At 43.7% G+C, this 21,965-nt stretch overlaps 4 protein-coding genes across 6 annotated transcripts in view; 2 read left to right on the forward strand and 2 right to left on the reverse strand.

Moving 5' to 3' along the window:
* Positions 1 to 4: 4 nt before the first annotated feature.
* Positions 5 to 2,604, forward strand: LOC129738157 (cell division cycle 5-like protein; the record flags this gene model as incomplete). Its single annotated transcript, XM_055729342.1, has 1 exon — positions 5 to 2,604. A coding segment is annotated over one exon (2,520 nt), but the record flags the coding sequence as incomplete, so codon positions are not given.
* Positions 2,605 to 3,323: 719 nt separating this feature from the next.
* Positions 3,324 to 7,089, reverse strand: LOC129756725 (zinc finger protein 880). Its single transcript, XM_055753752.1, has 6 exons — positions 6,626 to 7,089; positions 6,297 to 6,562; positions 5,530 to 6,237; positions 4,262 to 5,117; positions 3,860 to 4,193; positions 3,324 to 3,792 (listed from the first exon to the last, which is right to left on the reverse strand). Exons 1-6 carry the CDS (start codon positions 6,819 to 6,821, stop codon positions 3,777 to 3,779), a joined length of 2,376 nt encoding a protein of 791 aa, XP_055609727.1. The 5' UTR covers positions 6,822 to 7,089; the 3' UTR covers positions 3,324 to 3,776.
* Positions 7,090 to 11,434: 4,345 nt separating this feature from the next.
* Positions 11,435 to 17,878, forward strand: LOC129738158 (uncharacterized). The gene has a single exon (XM_055729343.1). It carries the CDS (start codon positions 11,435 to 11,437, stop codon positions 17,876 to 17,878), a length of 6,444 nt encoding a protein of 2,147 aa, XP_055585318.1.
* Positions 17,879 to 19,016: 1,138 nt separating this feature from the next.
* Positions 19,017 to 21,965, reverse strand: part of LOC129756918 (uncharacterized) — a 220,671-nt gene continuing 217,722 nt past the window's right edge. For all 3 annotated transcript variants that reach the window (XM_055754162.1, XM_055754092.1, XM_055754019.1), the window contains exons 8-9: positions 21,390 to 21,905; positions 19,017 to 21,332 (exon numbers count right to left, since the gene is read on the reverse strand). In XM_055754162.1, coding sequence (XP_055610137.1) covers positions 20,302 to 21,332; positions 21,390 to 21,905 — 1,547 coding nt within the window. In that variant the 3' untranslated portion in view covers positions 19,017 to 20,301. The remainder of the gene's footprint in view (positions 21,333 to 21,389; positions 21,906 to 21,965) is intronic.

Below are 21,965 nucleotides of genomic sequence, written 5' to 3' on the forward strand. Positions count from 1 at the left end.
AACCCAATGGAGGACAATTGCTCCGATTATTGGACGTACGGCAGCACAGTGTCTGGAACGGTACGAGTACCTCCTGGATCAGGCCCAGCGGAAGGAAGAAGGGGAAGATGCGGCGGATGATCCGAGAAAGTTGAAACCCGGCGAGATTGATCCCAATCCAGAGACCAAACCGGCTCGACCAGATCCGAAAGACATGGATGAAGACGAACTGGAAATGTTGTCGGAGGCTAGGGCTCGATTGGCCAACACTCAGGGAAAAAAGGCTAAACGTAAGGCAAGGGAGAAGCAACTGGAAGAAGCTAGACGTTTGGCAGCTTTACAGAAACGACGAGAATTGAGAGCAGCCGGTATTGGATTGGGCAACCGGAAACGAAAGTTGAAGGGTATCAATTATAATGAGGAAATTCCATTCGAAAAGGCTCCAGCTCCTGGATTCTATGATACTTCGGAAGAGCATGTGGTTCCGATTGCCGCGGATTTCTCGAGTTTGAGACAACAAACTTTGGACGGGGAGTTGCGAACCGAAAAGGAAGCCCGAGAACGCAAGAAGGACAAAGAAAAGATCAAGCAAAAGAAGGAAAATGAGATCCCATTGGCCATGCTTCAAAATCAAGAACCTGCCAAAAAGCGTTCTAAGCTGGTACTACCAGAACCGCAAATATCTGATCAGGAACTGCAACAAGTGGTCAAATTGGGTCGAGCTAGCGAGATCGCGAAAGAGGTTGCTTCCGAATCTGGAGTTGAGACAACGGATGCTTTGTTGGCAGATTACAGTATAACCCCACAAGTTGCAGCCACTCCCAGAACTCCAGCACCAGTCACCGATCGTATTTTACAAGAGGCTCAAAATATGATGGCTTTGACACATGTTGATACACCCTTGAAAGGAGGTGCGAATACTCTTTTAGTTCAGTCTGATTTCTCAGGAGCTTTACCACAAAGCCAAGCAGTGGCCACACCAAACACAGTTTTGGCCACACCGTTTCATTCGCAGCGGGGTCCAGATGGATCTGCTACTCCCGGAGGATTTCTTACTCCTGCTTCGGGAGCCTTGCTACCCGTTGGGGCAACACCTGGTAGCCAGTCAGGTGTAACTCCAAGTCTTGTGCGGGATAAGTTAAATATAAACGCCGAAGACACGATGTCTGTCACTGAAACGCCCGCTGCTTACAAAAATTATCAAAAACAGTTGAAATCTTCGTTAAAGGAAGGCCTAGCGTCGCTTCCTACGCCGAGGAATGATTACGAGATTGTAGTTCCGGATAACGAGATAGACGAATCAGCCGATACTGGAGCAGATCAGTTGCCAATGGTTGCAGACCAAGCGGATGTTGACGCACAACGCAAACAAGCGCAGGTTGCACGGGAAGCCAAGGAACTATCTCTTCGTTCTCAGGTCATTCAGCGGGATCTTCCTAGACCGCTGGAGATCAACATGACTGTTCTGCGTCCACCGAACGAAATGCATGGTCTAGCCGAGTTGCAGCGGGCCGAAGAACTTGTCAAACAGGAAATGGTCAAAATGCTCCACTACGACGCTGTTCGAAATCCGATAAGCAACCTTCAAGCACCACCGCCAAAAAAGAATCCCCTTGCTCAACACCTTTCGTATCTGGAACAGTTTCCCTACGAAGATATTGATGAATCGGATCTGGATCAAGCACGCGATATGTTGAAGGAAGAAATGACCGTCGTTAAAGCCGGAATGGCCCATGGAGATCTTTCGTTGGAAAGTTATACGCAGGTCTGGCAGGAATGTTTGGCACAGGTTCTCTATCTTCCCAGTCAAAACCGTTATACTCGTGCTAATTTGGCCAGTAAAAAGGACCGTATTGAGTCCGCTGAAAAACGACTTGAAATCAATCGCAAGCAAATGGCCAAAGAAGCCAAACGGTGTGGTAAGATAGAGAAAAAACTTAAAATCCTAACAGGTGGCTATCAAGCCAGGGCTCAAGCTCTGATTAAACAATTTGGGGATACCAACGAACAGATTGAGCAGAATCAGATCGCACTGTCTACGTTCAAATTCTTGGCTACCCAGGAAGACTTGGCCATCCCGAAGCGGCTCGAATCGCTTACCGAAGACGTGATGCGCCAAACAGAACGAGAGAAAACACTTCAGAAACGCTACTCTCATTTGCTGGAAGAATTTCGTGAGCTGTTCCGGGAGGAAACCCAGTCACATCAACGGGAGCAACCGAGAGTTCACGTTGCCCTGCAAAATGGTCGACGGGAACCGTGCATGGAAGAGGAATCACAAGAAGAAGAGCATCCGACCCATCGTGATTCTGACCGAGGGGAAGAAAATGAAGAGTTGGAACAACGGGCTAATGGACGGTTCGAGGAGGAAGCTGAAGATGGTTCGGTGGATGAGGCTGAACACGATGAAGAGCATGAAACCGAGCAACAAGAGCAGCGGGTTGATGAAGATCACGGCGCCGAGGGTGAGCAGGTGCAGGACGATGCCATGGACTACCAACAAGATGACGACGACGACGACGACGACGAAGGGAATGAGGATTGAGCTATTTGACTATAATCTTCTCAAAGTACTACCACATTAATGAATTACAAGAATAAAGTAACAGTTCCACATTAAAAGAATATCTTCCACGTTCATTTCAATAAGGTTCTAGAAAGCGTGTTTCCAGAGTGTTAATTTATAGTATATGGTTCAGATAATCGAATTAACGGGGTTTGAACAGTCAAGAAACCAAAGTATGTCGTTTAACTATTTTCGCATAACATGAGTCCCATGTGAAAAACTGCAAGACAAATAAAAACGCTTGTAAAGTTAGAAACTTGCTTCCGAGAAAACGATCTTATCCAATACATTATTTCTCGCGTGAGTTTTCATTACGTCGTATGAAACATCTTAAGAACTCACAGAATACTGCTGCAAAAGTTATCAAAACAACTTAAAAATTTGTATTTCACATATAGAATATGTTGTCGAGGCTACAAACATTCTAAATGGAAAGAAGTTTCGAATAGTTTATGTCAGTTTTTGTATTTTTTTTTCGTAATAAAACTCTTTGTTTACATTTTGTTTCATATGACTTAATGAAATTTCACGCGAGAAGCTTAGTTAGAAAGCACCTCAAAAACTACTTTTGATTAAGTTTGCAGTTATACCAACTGGTATTAACAGAGAAATTACAATAAATTACCTACATATGTGACTCATACGAAAATATTCTTTGGCATTTTCCTTCATATTATTTAGCAAATTCGCCAGCAACGAGTGCTGATTACAAAATGCAAACTCCAACAACCAGAGAACGGATATTTCTTTCGACTCTATTTATTCCAAACGAGAGGGCTGTGATTGTAGCTTTTTTATCCTCAAAATACATAAAACAGTCTTCTGTAGGCTCTGAGTTACGTCATATTTGGGACAGTTCCGGTGGAATCGTTACCACGCCCAAGAATCGCCCACATCGATAAATCACAAAGTAGAATCGTCCACAGTTAACTTAAGTAGTACTCTTACACGCTAGGAAGCTACACGACACATACTATTCTCGTAAGTAGAAAATAATCAATAAGATTAACCAAATCTGTCTGTTATACTTTTGGTCACTTTTTTCCTCACAATGTTGATAAGGATACAATCCTCTGTTTGGTTTTGTCGTCGTAGCAAATAAATCACTATATGCATCATAAAACATGTTTCGATCTCTTAGCTCGGTATTTTTTCCGTGTCACTAGCCCAGTTGACCACCGGTGGTCATCAAATTAATCTTCGATAAAAAGAAGAAAAAACAGTTAGCTTGTTAAGGTGTTTCCAACCTGTAGAAAGGTAAAAAAAAACTGGTATGAAAATATCGTTTTGGAGAATTATTATCGTATAACTTACTTCAACCCGATAAGATCGGGGGTAGAGGATGGGACGGCACTCGCTGTAACCGTTCTTCGGATCAGCGGCAAATGCAGAAAGTGTGGGTTGATTAACTGGAATTGTTGCTGGTTCTCGTCGCCACAGATTGAGATCAACGTTGGAAAGATGGGTAACTCATTGTTCAGATCGTACACCAGCGTGCCTCCGGCGGGACCGGTTAGAAGATCGTTCACCGATTCCTCGTCCGTTCGAATATCAACGGTCGGGTTGCTCGTGCTTATTGATGACAGCGCTTGATGGTGGTTCGAATGCAAGGGAGATGACGCACCAAGAATATTCATGGTCGCTGATTCTAGTAACGGTAATGGATAGGCATTAGACAATGAACAGGGAAAACATCACAAAGCATAAAATTCTTACCACTCTCCCGTATCACATTAACAGCCTCTGGATAGTTGTTCTTAATACTAAAATCACAATCGAACTCCGGTTGGGCCACGTCATAGCCAAACCGGAACAATTCGTTATCGTCGTCGTCGATCGCCAAACCAAAGGGGGGATCATTACCGTCGATTCCAAGGGACATCCCTCGTAATGTTTTACTGCCGCTTTGCTTCGCATCCGACTTACTCGCAACACTTGAATCCTCTTCTTCTAGTTCCCTTATTCGGTTACTCAACGGCAGCGGTACGTCGCAGGCATCCTCATCCTGACCTGGTAACGACAGAAACATGTTGTCCATTTCCAGTTCCATCTTCAAAGGTTGCAACAAATCATCCTTGGATACCAGATTGAGATCAATGTTGGAGTTATCTCCAACGAATGGTAAACTTTCTTCTTCTTTGATGATAGTCAAAGGAAGAATTTCCTTGATTGTCAATGCGGAAGCTTTCTTGGAGGATGGGTTCTTGATTTTTTCCGCTTTTTCTGTCCCTTTAACTTTCTCGGCCTTTGGCTGTGAAGCGGCCTTTTTTCTGGTGGAAGCACTTCCCGCATTTACGGCAGCCGAACCACCAGCCCCAGTCTTGGCCTTGGTCATGAATTTGGGAACGCTGTCCAGCTTCTCACCGGTTCGGTGGTCCACCTTGTGCCGTCGGCGGATGTGCTTCAGCCAGTTGGGGAAGTTGGTGAAATCGCGGGCACAGTACTTGCACTTGAAAGGCCGCAGCCCCGAGTGGATGTTGCTGTGCTGCCGGAGCTTCGAGCTGCTGAGGAAACCCTTGTTGCATTCGGTGCACACGAATGGTCGATCGGCATTGTGGACCGCAGAATGAACCTACGCGGATGGAAAACGATTGGGGCAAGCAATGGTACAGGTTAGATAAGCTTTAAAAAAATTCGATGCAAACATTAATAAATATCCTTAGAATTAAGGAAAGCTGATATAATTTAATAATGCTCTAAACACTTTTGAAATGTGCATGGATCTTATTATTTCCACCGCTTTCCTTATAATCTTTAACAAAGAAACTCTTAAATTATATTATTGACAAATTGCAAAGAAAAAATCCAAACATTCTCATTAAAAAAATTTAAAAAAACATTGTCAAAAAGTTACTTTAGTGACTATAATAAAGTCACTATATTAAAAAAATAGCTTTCTTGAAAATGGTGATGGTTACTTCTGGTTACTAAAGTGACTAAACTTTTAATCAATCTACAGATGTAAGGCAAAATAAAATACTGACCTTCAGACATCGCTCGGTTTTGTAGCACTTGCCACAGAGTTCGCATTTGTACGGCCGTTCTTCGGAGTGAAAGAACTGATGCCGCTGCAGGTGACTCTTCTCGAAGAACGCCTTGCCACATTCGCCGCAGGGAAACGGTCGTTCGTCGTTGGGTAGGTGCTTCTTCCGATGGTGGATGAAATTGATCTTCTGGACAAACGATTTCTGGCACTCCTCGCATGTGTACTTTGGCCCGTCCGAATGAATCTTACGATGCGAGTACAGGCTGCCCGCCGACAGGAACTTGCCACAGTCGGGACACTCGATCATTTGCTTCGGAATCGGGTGAAGCTTCCGGATGTGTAGCCGTGCCTCGGCCTGGCTGTCGAAAACGGCATCGCACCGGTCGCAGGTGACTTTCACCAAGGGAATCACTTTCGGAACTGGCGCAGGTTGCTCGGAAGTTGAGGCAACAGGCGAGCCCTTTTGTGCAGATTGTTCCGTTGATTGCTGCTGAACAGAGGACTGTGCCGACGGTTGTTTAGACTGAGTTTGATTTTCATGCACTAACTCGTGCCGGTTGAGATCCGATTTCTGGTGAAACACCTTAGAACAGGTGCCACAGATGTACCTTTGGTTGGCACTGTTCGAATGCCGGTAAATATGTAGCCGATAGGCTTTATACTGGGAGATCCGTTTATCACAGGTCGTACAAGCATATACCGGTTCCTAAAATGAGAATAGAAAATGAATATTTCCTTGTAAACACTAGTGCCATATCTATTCACCTGGTTGTAGGTTTTCCGGTAATGAAATTCAAATTCTATCTTGGTTTCGAACGTTTTGGCGCACTTGTGGCACGTGATTGTTAATTTGGTTCGCTTTTTGTTGGTTCCGGCGATCGGTTTATCCGGAACTTCCTCCCGCTCCAGACCACCGTCCGAATAAACCGCAGCCGATTCTATAAATTCCTTTTTCAGAGGAATTCCGTTTTGATCGAAATATTTAGTAGGTGAAGGATTTTGTGGTTCCATTACCAGTATCAGTTGACCTTCTGAGAACGGAAAACAAATTAAAGAGAAACTCAATTTATTTTTAACAGTGCACATCGGCTTACCGCTTTTGTGTTTTTGTTTTCCACCCCCGCTTCCTCCCGCACCCACACCTTGACTATTCATTTTAACCAGTGTAGTTTTAGGCTTTTCATCATTTCCAGCCAGAGCCAAATCGCGGTTCATGGGGCCTGGCCGATCCGGTGGCATTAGTCCAACACTGAAACTAACCGACGGGACCACCAAAACACCGGATTCCATCGAAAGTCACAAATAACAGAATACGCACAATGCGATCTGCCGAAAACACCGTACACCACTTAAAAAGAAATTTCAAATTTTGGCTGTCTCCCAATACGGAACCTGCAGCAAACAGCCGTTCCAGTTGGTGCGTATTCCGGTAAATCGATTACGAAAAGAATTTGCCGGAATGAAATTACTTTTCCAGGCAAAATTCACAAATATTCGCGACAAACGACAAACGAAACAACAAAATAACAACACCGCGAACAGCGACCATGCGAGGCCATTTTTGTTTTTGCTGCTGACAGATGACGCGCTTGGCGAAAAGGCTTTTTACGCTGAAGAACCGCACGAGGAAGGGATCCGTTCGAGGTTTGTGACTTGGATAAGACATAGGCAGCGCCATCTACACGTGAGTACATTGATGGGTGGAACGGGCGGAATAACGAACTGAATTACTTTTTTATTTGAATTTTGAACAATAATTAATACGAGATCAGGCGCTGGTACTTTAAAATTAGGGATTTATTATTGAATTTCAGGTAAAGAAGTGAAACCAATAATTGTGAAAGCAAAGTCTGGAATTTTGTTTGAGTATTTCGAATGTGTTTGAGTGTCCCGGCAAGGGAGGTTACTATTTTTTATATTTTTTTTATTTTTGAAAGACGTTTAAAGGTTACTATTTAACTGAGAAAAATGTGTTTTATTTGAAAAAAAAAATGTGATACTGCGAAAATGAACCAGTTGGTGAGTACACAACATAAATTTTTCGATCCAATCCAAATTCTTACGAAGAAATTTTTTAAATATAAATATAATGTAAAAGTAAAATCTGGTAAATATACACCTAAAATAATCCACACGTAGGGGCTACGTGAAAAACTACATAATTTTTATCCAATTGATTTTCACGTAGATGCTACACGCTCTTTTTTTAAACTCAAAATTAAGTAGTTTTGGTTCAAAACAGCACTTCAGTGGCATCCCTCAACTTTGAGTTTGTCTGGGCAATAGCAAAACTAAGTTCTGATAGGCATACTCAATACTAAGTTCGGAAGCCGAACTCGAATTTATCCTTTTTTGCCCGGGTAGCTTATTTTCAGATAATTAAAGGATGATTGAAATTTGTTGTACCCGGATGTTGCTGTTCCGATACATCGCATTGCAATTACAGAGCGGTGGAAAGTTTTGACACTCCCGGTCAAAGAAAACTTCCGGATTTTACTTCCTACGGGAAGCAAACAACATCCGGAAGTTTCCGGACATTCCAAGCCGCTCACCGTATGATGACAATGACGGACAGAATTTGACGCTGACACGGTGAACATGCATTCCATTATGAAGTTCCTTCATAGTCTTCCGGTATTTGTTCCGGAACGACCAAATTTTGCGACGTGTTCGTTGGTTGCTGTTCCGGTTCGAACTGAACTCGCTAAGTGTTTTCAGTCCAACAAAGAGAGTTCAATTTTTAGTTCATATGGTTGAACTCAGCTTTGCTCCCTCGCCGAAGGAAAAAAAAGGGATCAATTTTGAGTTCGCAGTTCGAACTCCGTTTTGAACCATCGCAAGGAGAAAAAAGGGTACTTAACTTTAAGTTCATAGAATCGAACTATGTTTTGAACCTCGGTCGTACTTAATTTTGAGTTTAAATAAAGGAGCGTGTACGTAGCGTACGATGCTTCGTACAAAATCGTTATATGTGAACACGTCCCTATAAGAATTTTTGCTTCATGGAATGCACCTACATTTTACAGCATTTTACCACTGATGATTCATCAGTGATTTTACGTGAATTTTTGGTCAGTTCAATGCGATTTGTTTATGAAAGCCACGAGGAATGTTTTTAATATCCGAATGAAAGTAAGGGTGTTTCTTTTATTCCTGTTTTTGTTATTTAGTTTTTTTTAAGTCATTATGAATGATTAAAAAAACTAAATTTTGTTTTGAATAAACTTTATTTTACTATCATCGCACATCATTAACACTACACTTTTCAAGTATAAAAACACTTATTTTTGGACATTTTACAACGCAGCTTTCTTTTTGAAATCCTGCAAAAATTGAAAAGTACATTAAGAAAAAGATTATTATTTGAATAAACATTATTTTACCTTGTCTGTTGTTCCGTAAATGGTGTTCCGTTCAACATCCAGAGCACTTGTATACAGAGCCATTTGCTATCGGAAAAATGAAAAACAAAAATTAGCTGATTACAATTGAGAATTATTATCACTTACCAAAACGACAAATCCAAAACAGTTGAATATCCGATCATGATGACAACAGGCATAACGGCTTCAAAAAAAAATCACAACATGGAACATGGAACCAAGCTGACGGACCACAATTCCATATTCTAGTTTACCATCGCACGCTGGAGAGAAATGTACAAAACGATTTTGAAATCATCCACATAGACTGATCGGTACTACACCGGTCATGAATTACTTTTAATGTGTGTTTTTTATATGTTCACTTGACACTTTAAGCCATTTGTTCGCAAACACTCATTATCTGTGCACGTACCTTAGAATAAGCATAACTCTCTCGCAACATAACAACTTTCGCCGAGAGAGTCTCACACAATAGTCTGTAAGCCATTTTAGTTAGTTTAGAATAGATAGTACAGTCAAACGAATCGCACGGAATTTCACTTCGTTCCCAATAAACCAACATAGTTAAAGTCCAATCAAGCGACTTCTTAATAGTGAATCCGAAATCAGGCTAGTTAAGTGTTGGCAACGTAAGTGCAATCAAATTGCGTGGTGGTACTCCATACAACGTACCCCAAAAAGGTGCAAACAAATTCTCCCCCCAGCGGGTGAAACAGCTATTGTGCAGCAAGTGTAGGCGACTTACCTGGAGTTTCTTTGCTGGTGGATGCCGTCGACGACAGACGGGAAGAAATACCCCGAAATCCGAACCCCCCCATCGGCCGAGCCCGAACATAGACTTTACGTGAGATTCATGAGTCAGTTATGTGGAAGTAAAGTAGTTGCTACCGGGGCGTTCTTGCTACACTGGGGTATAGGGAAGAATGCCACGAAGTGGTAAATTCCTGGCAAAAAAAATCTACACTAGGGTTACTACAAAATTCACATAGAATCGATATGATGCATCAAAATCTTATTTAACGTGAAAAATACCGTAAAAATAATTTCTAAATTATTTTGGCTGTAATATAATATGTACACGGAAAATAATAAAGAGGTAAAATTTATCTAGATAGCTCGTGAAAACCAAAAAGGTAACTTCTATCTCTTCGATGTAAAACTCACCTCACAGGGAGGTAACGTTTACCCGAATTCAGCTGAAAAAAAGGTACAATTCACGGAGAAAAAAGGTAAATCCAAGAAAGATAAAACTTTCCTCGTAGCGAGGTGAAGTTGATCTGGATTGAGCTAAACAAAACGGTGCAATTCATCTCGAAAAAAGCTGAGCCAGGTTCAAGCGATGTGTTATCGGTTTTACGGATTCCGTTTTTATCAGCAGCGCTACTTATTGTTTTCACGCAAGTGTAACAATTAAACATTATACGGCCTTAGGGCTCTTTTTCTTTGTTCCTTTTTCTTTTTCTTCTCGATATCATAGCATCCTGGCAAAGGGCACGGTGGACGGACGAAACCGGGATCCAGACAGAAAAATCTTCCACATCCGTGGGAAATCTCTCCGGAAGCGACTGCAACTGGAGCTCCGGTCACGCAGGAGTCGTCTAAAAGAACGAGGGGAGCCAAGGTCAACCGGCTTCCACGTGGTTCCAGGAACTTCGTTAATCTGGCCGAAAGTTTTTTTTGCATCGAGTAGATCCGTCGACAGAGCGCTTGGCACCCGCCGGGTATAGTGCTGAATCGATCTCAGGCAGGCAGCAGGAGCAGTTCCGTTCCGGAAGAATCGACGTCGTGTGGGGAAGGCCAGGGCTGACCGTCACGACATCTGGTGGCCAGAATCCACAACGTTCATCGGGCGAGGCAATCGCGACACCTGGTGGCGGGTTTCGGAAACTCGCAGCTATTCAAGCAGCAACAGCGATAGACGGTTGTTGCCGCAGCGAACGAAGAAATGGCCACACTGTAGCTAACACGTGCCTACGATGTCAGTCAACGAGCAAAACAGAATGTCAAACAAATATTATAGATCACTTTTCCTCGTATTCTCTTGCGATACTGTAAACACGCGAAATCACCACGCTGCGCTGTGAAAGCAAGTCCGCTAAAAGTTTCATATTTATTATAATAATCATTTCCAACGCGTTATATCGAATTCCTGTTAAACCCTTCATTACTGTCGAGGGCATAAGATCGTGTTAAAAGTTGAATTGAAATAGTCGACTTAGTGAGGTCGGAGATTTACCGAATAGCCGCCAAGATTCCGAAAATAGTCTAAAACATCCGTTGAGCCTTTTTAGACTTACTGGAGAGTACAGCAGAATTGAGGTTAGGTCTTAACTGTCCCTGCAGGAGCGCTAAAACCTACCAACCCTTACTGAATTGTAAGTAAACTCTATGATAATGTTATATCTGAACCCTAAAACTTATAAAAATATATTCTTCTAGTTTGAAGCAGTTGCTATCAGAACCAGTATCGAGTTTTAATCACGCCCGCAGTGACAGATCTTCAAAAATTCATCAAGAATGCCTGCTTCAATCCGTAACGGCACTTTACCAGAGGTGAGCAATGGATTCAATTGTGTGGATTGCTCGCGACCAGATGGAGCAGGGAATATGGTCCAATGTGATAAATGTGACCTTTGGAGACACTATTCGTGTGCGGATGTGGACGAGTGGGTCAAAGATGTGCCATGGACGTGCGCCACATGTACCAATCAGCAAACACAGGAAAACCTGTCTTCAGTGTCCGACTTGGCCGAAAGTCTAGCACGGCTTCGCGCAAGACAGGAACTGGAAAGATTACAAATAGATATCGACGTTCAACGACGCCACACTGAAGAACAACAAGCGCTTATAAGTAACAGTTTAGGTTTGGAGGAAAATCGCAGTAGACGAAGTAGAGTGAGCAGTCGACAAAGTGAACAACGTATACGCGCGTGGGTAGACGAGGTCGTAGCCACAGCCGGTGCCGTAGGTTCATCTGCTCAACAACAACAACAACAGCCATCCCAAATGACAGAAATTGCGGAGTCATTGAAAGCAGTTCCATCAAATCAATCGAATGTGCCAAACACCAGAGGATCGGAAGCCATACTTCCATCACCACCATTGCTCCCGTCGGTGGCGGTTCCGAAGATGCAATCAACTATGAATCGACCTCGTCCAAATTTACCACTTTCTTCGCAAGCATCTGATCGTGTAAAGCAGCTGCCCAACCGATCGGTAGCCTTTGAACGACTGTCGCCGATTTCCGATTCGCCAATGGATGCACAAGCAGCACAAAGCTCGAACAGTCGTTCGATATTACGCGATCCTTTGCCCAGATTCCCCGGACAGAGTCAACGAGATACAACCAGTAGACAGCCACTCGACTTGGAAAAGGAAATTAAAAACTGCAAACTTGTAATAGAAGAGCTCGAGCGGAACGCCCGAGCGCAAAATGCAGAACTACAAATATTACTTGCAAGCAGCCAGCAAGAACGATTGACAGCTGATTTTAATAAACAAAATCCTTCATCACGAAGCTGCAGCGGAGCTTTCCCGAAAGCTACAACTATGCGAAATTTGCCGGTACCTACAAATTCCCAACGTACGGGAATGCCAGTACGACCAGAATTGAAGATAAGTGACATCCCGAACAACCAGAATAATCCTCCAAATGGTCAAGATACATTCTGCCAGCGCCAAACGCAATCAGAGGGTTTCTTACAAGTGCCTTTGTTGCATAATAAACGACCTGCAACCAAAACCACTACCAACGGCCTGTCGGATAGCTATCTGACTTCCCGCCCAAATGGAAAACAAAATCCCGGTACGTCAGAGAAGCAGTTCAGTTTGCCGTATCACACTGCCGACACCATCTTAGCGATGCCCTTTCAAGGAGACGAGGAAAACGTACGAGAATCACGAAACGTATTTACAACTCCACTGATAGATGAACAGATTCCAGCCTTTGGAAAAAGGGGTTCCACGTCGTATAACTTATCGGTGCCTTTGAGACCAGAAAACTTACCCACACAACAGCAGCTGGCGGCACGACAGTCTCTGGCTCGAGACCTACCCATATTTTCCGGGAACCCAACAGAATGGCCTATCTTTATAGCTAATTATCGATACACAACGGAAGCCTGCGGTTTCACGAACGGTGAAAATATGCTACGCCTTCAAAGGAGTCTGCAAGGCCAAGCGCTCGATGCTGTGCGCAGTCGTCTGATTTTCCCATCTGCAATCCCACAAGTGATTGAAATATTGCGGATGCGATACGGCAGACCGGAGGTGTTGATCAACGTGTTGCTCCAAAAAGTACGAGCCATTCCACCACCAAGATCAGACCGGTTGGAAAGCCTTATCGAATTTGGCACAGCCGTTCAGGAATTGGTAGACAACATTGATGCAGCGAATGAACCAGCCCATCTAGTGAATCCGGCCCTTCTTCAAGAGCTAGTTATGAAGCTCCCAACCGATCAAAGAATGATGTGGGCTGGGTTTAGACGAAGCATAGCTGCTGTGGACCTAAGGACATTCGGAAGTTATATGGCAATAATTGTGGAAGATGCAAGTAGCGTCGTGGTGTATGAAGGTGATGGCAAAAAATCTAATGTACGGGAAAAATCTAAGTTCAGAGGAACTGTCTTCTCCCACGCGGAAGGAAACAAAACCGAACAGCACAATGAGCGACCACTTCCTCCCAATGCCGAAGAGCATCCGTTGGAGTTCTACAGATGTGCGATTTGCGAAGAAAATGGACATAGAGTGCGCGAGTGTGATGTGTTTCGCTCGTTGCCTGTGGATGAAAGATGGCTTCGAGTGCGAGCTCTGCGATTGTGTTGGAATTGTCTATCCTCTCACGGACGTCGGGCGTGTCGAGTGAAGGGAGTATGTGGAATCGACGGGTGTAAAAATAGGCACCATACACTACTGCATTCATCTAATGAAGACAAGGCAAACGTGGGTCAAACCTTTACACACAGACTATTCGATACAGCAGCACTCTTCAGGATAATTCCCGTCACACTTTTCAGCAAGGACAGGCAAATCGCTACATACGCCTTCTTAGACGAGGGGTCTGACTTGACACTTATTGAAAGTGACCTAGTCTCAGGTCTGGGAATACGCGGCAGCCCCAACCCTTTGTGTCTGCGATGGACTGCAAATACTTCACGTTTGGAAAATGAATCTCACTCCGTCCAGTTGAGCATATCCGGTATTGCAAAGAAATCTAAAAGGGAAACTATGAACGCCAGAACTGTAAAACACCTGGGTTTACCATATCAAAGCTTTTACGCAGAAGAGGCGGCTCAGAAGTATGATCATCTGCGAGGTATACCGTTGTCCAGCTACGAGAACGCGAAACCAAGGATGCTTATCGGATTAGATAACCTACGACTTGCTGTGCCATTGAAAACAAGAGAAGGAAACAGCCAAGGCCCAGTAGCCGTTAAAACCAGACTCGGGTGGTGTGTTTATGGACCACGCAACCAAAATGCTAATAAAGCCTACAATCTCCACGTGTGCCAATGTTCCTGCGATGATAACTTAGAAACTGCGCTGAAGGATTTCTGTGCCTTAGATAATTTAGGAGCTCAAACTGAGATTCCTATTACGAAAGAAGATCAAAGAGCAATAGATATATTAGAATCCACCACCAAAAAGATCGGAAATTCTTTCGAAACCGGCTTGCTATGGAAAAAAAACCTGGTTGAACTCCCCGACAGCTATCCCATGGCCAAAAGGAGGCTGGAATGCTTCGAACGACGAATGGAAAAAAATCCGGCTCTTAAAGAGAATGTCCACCGTCAGATCAGGGAATACGAACTGAAAGGTTACGCTCATGTTGCCACACAACAAGAACTAAATGAGGCGGACCCTAGTCGCATTTGGTACCTCCCGATCGGCGCCATCGTGAACCCAAAAAAACCAGGAAAGGTGCGTGTTATCTGGAACGCTGCCGCAAAAGTCAAAGGAACTTCATTGAACAGCGTATTGCTCAAAGGTCCCGATCAACTTGCCTCTCTGCCGGCAGTACTGTTTGGATTTCGCATGTACCGCGTCGCTTTGACTTCTGACATCAGGGAAATGTTCCACCAAATAAAGATCCGCAACGCAGACAAACACTCCCAGAGGTTCCTGTGGCGGTTCGATCGTGACTCTAGCCCTAAGATTTATCTGATGGATGTCGCTACCTTCGGAAGCACCTGCTCACCGGCATCCGCTCAATTTGTCAAAAACCGGAACGCAGAGATGCACTATGAGCTTTTTCCTGAAGCCTCTAGAGATATCATATCCCATCACTATGTGGACGATTATTTGAAAAGCTTCAGCACCGAAGAAGAAGCCACAAAGGTAGGCAACGACGTCCGTATCGTCCACGGGAACGGTGGGTTTCAGCTACACAATTGGAGATCCAATAGCCAGAAGGTACTCGAACAACTTGGAGTTGAAGACACCCTCAAAGTGAAGGAATTGGTAGAAATTACGCAGACCGAGCGCGTTTTAGGAATGCTGTGGGAATCTACTACAGACGTGCTAAGCTTTTCCACACAATTGAGTCACGAAGTGCAAAACCTGGTCGCGTCCTCAACCCGTCCTACAAAACGTCAAGTCCTCAGATGCGTGATGATATTATTCGACCCGCTTGGACTCCTTGCTCCCTTTTTGATTCACGGCAAAGTACTTATTCAAGACTTATGGCGAACAGGAATCGAGTGGGACGACGAAGTACCCGACAGAGTCTACGAAAGATGGTTGAAGTGGATCGAAGTTATAGCACACATAGAAGAGATTCGAATTCCCAGATGCTACTTCCCTCAAGCCACGAAACACACTTACGATAATGTCCAGCTTCATTTATTTGTCGACGCTAGTGAAGTTGCGTATGCTTGTGCAATCTATTTACGCACTACCGTAAGTGGGCAACCGCAGTGTTGCTTGATCGGAGCCAAGGCGAAAGTCGCACCTCTAAAGCCCTGGTCGATCCCTAAACTTGAACTTCAAGGATGTGTGCTGGGGGTTAGATTGATGACCTACGTAAAGCAACACCACGAAATCACGATCTCAAGCACACATATCTGGACCGATTCCCGAACGGCACTCGCTTGGATCAAAGCAGACCCCCGGAACTACAGACCGTTTGTGTCGAATCGAGTCGGAGAAATATTGGAGCACACGGAACCAAGTCAGTGGCGTTGGGTACCATCGCGGTCAAACCCGGCGGACGAAGCTACAAAATGGGGAGTAGGACCATTTTTTGATCGCAATAGTCAATGGTTCAATGGACCTCATTTTCTGCAATTGACCGAAGAAGATTGGCCGAAACCAAAGGAAGAATTAACCGCTACGACCGAAGAAATGCGGGCCTCAGTCTTGCACCATCGTTCCTGGAAGCCAGTTATCATCTACGAAAAATATGCGTCTTGGGAAAAACTGCAACGAGTGGTTGCATACGTGCTGCGATACATTCACAACCGATTAAAATTGCAACCTGGGTACGACTCACATCTCCAACAACACGAACTGAAATCTGCCGAAGAAAACATTATTCAAATGGTTCAGTTCGAGTGTTTCTCCGAAGAAATAGATGCCTTAAAAGAGAAAAGCCCAGATCTAAATCCTATCACTGAGAAAAGTCCACTCTATAAGCTAGCGCCCACAATTGACGATCGAGGGCTCCTGCGGCAAACTGGTCGTATTGGAGCAGCAAAGGAAGTACCTTACGACACGAAGTTCCCAGTAATACTTCCAGGAAAACATTACGTAACCGAGCTGTTAGTTGACCATTTCCATCGTAAATTCTGCCATCGAAACTCCGAAACAATCGTAAACGAGTTGCGCCAGGTTTACGAGATTCCTAATCTACGCGTTTTGGTTAAAAGCATCGGTCGCAAGTGTCTCTTGTGCCAAATACGACGCACACGACCAGTCAACCCGCCAATGGCTCCGCTTCCTCCGGCACGCTTAGCGCATCACGAGCGGGCTTTCACCTATACCGGACTAGACTATTTCGGACCCTTACTCGTCAAGATAGGACGAGCCAACGTAAAAAGGTGGATAGCTCTCTTCACGTGTCTTACGACAAGAGCCGTCCATCTGGAAGTCGCTTATAGTCTCACCACTGCGTCGTGTATTTCTACCGTGCGAAGATTCGTAGGTCGCCGTGGGGCTCCAGCAGAGTTTTACAGCGATAACGGAACAAACTTCCAGGGAGCCGAGCGGATTTTAAGACATCAAATAAGCCAGGGGTTATCGGAAACCTTCACTTCTAGCGATACAAAGTGGAGCTTCATTCCACCAGGAGCTCCGCATATGGGCGGCGCATGGGAGCGCCTCGTACAATCGGTAAAAGCGGCCATGAACGAGGCATACTGCGAGGGTAAGCTGGATGATGAGGGCCTACAGACTTTAATCGTAGAGGCTGAGCGAATTGTAAATACAAGGCCTCTTACATACTTACCACTGGATTCGTCCCACTCTGAAGCTCTAACTCCCAACCATTTCCTGCTGCTGAACTCCAATGGTAAAAGAAGGATTAACGACGAGGAGAGCTCGCGGGTAGATTATGCACCAAAAACCGTGGACTTCGAAGCGAGAAGAAGTCACTTGGGAGCTTCCTGGGATTTAATACAGCGTCAGTTGGAAACTTTCTGGAAACGATGGTTGACGGAGTATCTTCCGGTTATCCGGAGACAATCAAAATGGTTCGAAAAGGCTCGACAACTAGAGGCAGGTGACCTAGTATTGGTAACGGATCCAACTAAACGGTGCGGCTGGGAACGAGATCGTGTCGATCGTGTGCTGATGAATGATGATGGCCAGGTGCGAAGAGCGGTGGTTCAAATAGGCAAGACAAAGCACGTTCGTCCGGTGACCAGATTAGCTCTTCTAGATGTTAAAGGTGTAGTCCCACGAGTCCCAGGGATACACCCGGGGGAGAATGTTGCCGCAGCGAACGAAGAAATGGCCACACTGTAGCTAACACGTGCCTACGATGTCAGTCAACGAGCAAAACAGAACGTCAAACAAATATTATAGATCACTTTTCCTCGTATTCTCTTGCGATACTGTAAACACGCGAAATCACCACGCTGCGCTGTGAAAGCAAGTCCGCTAAAAGTTTCATATTTATTATAATAATCATTTCCAACGCGTTATATCGAATTCCTGTTAAACCCTTCATTACTGTCGAGGGCATAAGATCGTGTTAAAAGTTGAATTGAAATAGTCGACTTAGTGAGGTCGGAGATTTACCGAATAGCCGCCAAGATTCCGAAAATAGTCTAAAACATCCGTTGAGCCTTTTTAGACTTACTGGAGAGTACAGCAGAATTGAGGTTAGGTCTTAACTGTCCCTGCAGGAGCGCTAAAACCTACCAACCCTTACTGAATTGTAAGTAAACTCTATGATAATGTTATATCTGAACCCTAAAACTTATAAAAATATATTCTTCTAGTTTGAAGCAGTTGCTATCAGAACCAGTATCGAGTTTTAATCACGCCCGCAGTGACAACGGTCGCTTGCTCCGTGAGCTACCGGGGTGTGTTAGCCGGTTCCTGGAAGCGCATTGCCTGGTGGCGAACGTGATGATTGGTCCGAGGATGACAGCAGGGCAGCAGGAGATCGACGCACAGGAAGACTCTGGAGCAACGAGCCATCCACCGAGTGCGACCAAATGCAGTTTGCACGTAAGTCGAAAATGATAAATTGTTATTTTGTTTACCCACCCACAATCTCGACTATGGCCCATTGGAGCCAAAAATAAAATGATTTGCTATCGAACCATCAACATTCATCTTACAAGTTTCAAGCGCTATCGATTAAGCAATTGACAAGAATTTCTAGAACCACAAGCAAACCGTGTTTGTATGCTCTCCGAGTAGGTACGGTGGGAGGTGATTTGGGCGGAGAGCCAAGCAAAATGCACGAAATAACCCAAGTAACCATAAGCATTAAGTCATAACCCTTAATCAGCATTAAATCAACATTTCTAATGCAAGTTAGCATTATATCAACATTCATAATGCTTTTTAGTTTTATATAACCACGATCTAAAAACCGAAACGGAGGCTTTGTGATATCTCTAACATAAGAAAACGCAACACAATCACACTCTATTTTTATCAACCTTTATATTCAATTTCATTGAAACAGGACGACAGATTTTTTTCCAGAGTTCCACACTGATATATTGGAGGAGAGGGGTGCCTTTCAGTTCGGTCTACACAGTTTATTTACAAAAGGACATTAGATACCTTGGAATTTGGTAGTTTTTCGAAACAAGAGTTTTCACTTTTTTAAACTAAACTTCTGTACTATCGTTATACACGTGGTTCAATTTGGATCACTCACCGCAAAAGTAGTTTGGATAGAGATTAGCACTTTGTAATTAATGTGTAAAGTAAGGCTTTGAACCTAAATAAATAGAAGTTATTTTGATAAGAACCTCAAACTAAGTCATAAACAGTACTAAACAAATTAGTATAGCTTCGTGTTATTCATATCAGCAAGCATGTATTTACATTTTTGTGAAACAGTTTTTGTTCGGAATAATTCAATGAGAAACAGTAACTTCAATAGACCATTTTAGATATTTTGTTTTCATAGAATGAAAATTGTAGAGGAAGTTGTGAAAGGTATAGATAAATAGAGAATCAACGGGTGGTCCGTTTATTAAAAAATATTATGTGAGAGGTTAGATAGTCGAGATTTTTACAATTTTACGATCTACTACGTTATTTCTCCAAAAAGGGAAACAATTTATTTCTAAAGTTACTCATTCATTAATTTTAGTCTAATTTTATGGAATGGAATGAGCCCGTTGCTAGAATTATGGTAAAAATTTCCAGTAGTATTTATTTAAAGTATATGATTAGTTAATTATTCACTATTTACAGAAAAAGAGGAAATTTGATATTTTGGCCCACGGTTTCAAGTTGGTTTAACAGCTTCATCTTTTCGGTGTATTTTTTTTGTAAATGTTTTATTTATTTTCAATTTTCAAACTTCATCCGTGATGAACAAAAAACCAGCCGTTTTATGCTGAGCGGAAAATGGATCAAACTGCTTTTAAAAGGCGCAAAAACCTACAGGCTTTCGACTATTTGTAACGGGTATAGAGCCGTATTTGGCGTTTTAACAAATTTTTTAATGAACGCATATCCACGTAAAAAATAGCAGAAAATTGTTCTGTTATAAACAACCTCGAGAGAATAATTTTCTAAGATTCTAAATAAAAAAAATGACACTTTAAAACAATTGAATGCAGGTTTTAAAACAACAGTCTCTGTTCAATGGAAGTAGTTGAACACTTTCTTCGTTTGCCGACAGCATGATCAATTTTCCGGTTAATAAACGACTATCAAAAACAACTCAACAAAGCTCTGGAACGCACAACAGTTCAGTTTGGTCTTTCGCTTTCGGCCGTCGGCACCGTGCTGGTCGCCGATGGTCGCTGATACTGTTCCGACAAGGATTTGGCGTCGTTGGCACTGAGCACAAAGATCGGGGAGCTATAGTCCAGGTACTTATCTGCACCGATGCTCATCATCCGGTGGTTGGCATTGCTGTAGTGCTTCATCTTGTTCTTGCCGCGTTTGAGCATAACAAACACGACTAGGATGCTTACGAGGAAGGCCGATGCTGTGGCCAGTACGAAGACAATAGTTTGAAAGGTATTCTCCGGAATGCCGGAGGATTGTTGAGGGATCGGAAGGTTGGAAGATATTTTATGCAAAAAGCGGGACTGGGTGACGTCCGCTGCGAGGGCTCCGTGGTACATGATGAACACGTGGTCTCGCACCATTTCTTCTATTGCGAATGCGTCATCCACTTTATTGTCCTCGATAAGGTCGAAACGAAGCGTCACACTTCCATCGCCGTTCTCATGAACTCGATAGTTGTCGAAGATGTTTCCTATCAAAGCTGAAAGATCATTACGAAGCACTTCGTACAAGTTGAGCAAAGCCCGTTGGTGAGGATTGTTGAGGTGCAGCTCAACTTCAACAGCGTCAATCGGAGTAAACAAGCAAGCTCTCTGGCCACGTTTGAAAGTACTGGAATGCGGTAGCTGATTTCCAGCTGCGTCAACACACCAGCAGGTGTCTGCGTTGCATTGAGTAGATTCGAATGCTCCATTATCATCACAATCTACTGGGAAAGAAGCAGCAAGCTGCAGCGCCTGGCAGCGAGTCGTTGAAGCGCTAAGTTTTTTAAACGAGTCCTCGATATAGTTGCTTCCATCATCGGTTCGTGCCATTTCAATGATCTTTTCCGTTACCGCCGATACAGAGCCTATGTAGCGTGGTTCCGGAGCATAATTGGCAACCGTGTTTGGAGCCCTGGCCGCAGGAACTGTTGGTTCTAAATCTTCATCAATGTAGTTGTTTTCGTCTACTAAGAAAGTGATCTGTCGAATCAACTCTTCCATAACTGAAACAAATAAAACATGTTAGACAGAGTTATCTAACTCAAACTCTAAAATGTTACCTGGGTCACTGGATTTCTCCTTGCTGTTGGTAACGCGTTTCCTGGCCTGGCGACTACTGCACAAGGGTTCCGATCCCTTGGTCAAAGATCCCTTAACGGGGGCTCCCTTTTTATCGGCGCACCAACAAACTCCAAGACTGGGTGTTTCCTGAGTCGTTGTACCATTAGAAGGGCTAGTAGACCCCAAACACTGTACTGGGCTCCAGAAACCGGTTTCCGGATCGCATCTGGGTTGGAACCAAGTGCTAGGTTGTCCTGCTCGCTTTGCAGCCATCGCATTTTTCAACCGCAACCGCTCGCATTGAGACAGAACCGGACAAACTCCGGTGCAGGCCTGTTCGCTATGGAACAAATTTTTCGACTGACAAATCGAGGACTTTGGTAAATTTACAGGTACACATTTGTTAAGTCGAGGACTAAAACGCCACTTGGTGATACTGTCCACATCGTTACTGTCGGACAGATGAACTTCGGATGCGAGGCAGCTTGATTCGATCGATTCAAAACATACATCTCCTGAAAGTCAAAGTGGAATCGAATTATTAAAAGGAATTAAATACACAATCTTTAAAACCT

Source organism: Uranotaenia lowii, chromosome 1 (assembly GCF_029784155.1).
Source record: "Uranotaenia lowii strain MFRU-FL chromosome 1, ASM2978415v1, whole genome shotgun sequence".
Taxonomy (NCBI): Eukaryota; Metazoa; Arthropoda; class Insecta; order Diptera; family Culicidae; genus Uranotaenia; species Uranotaenia lowii.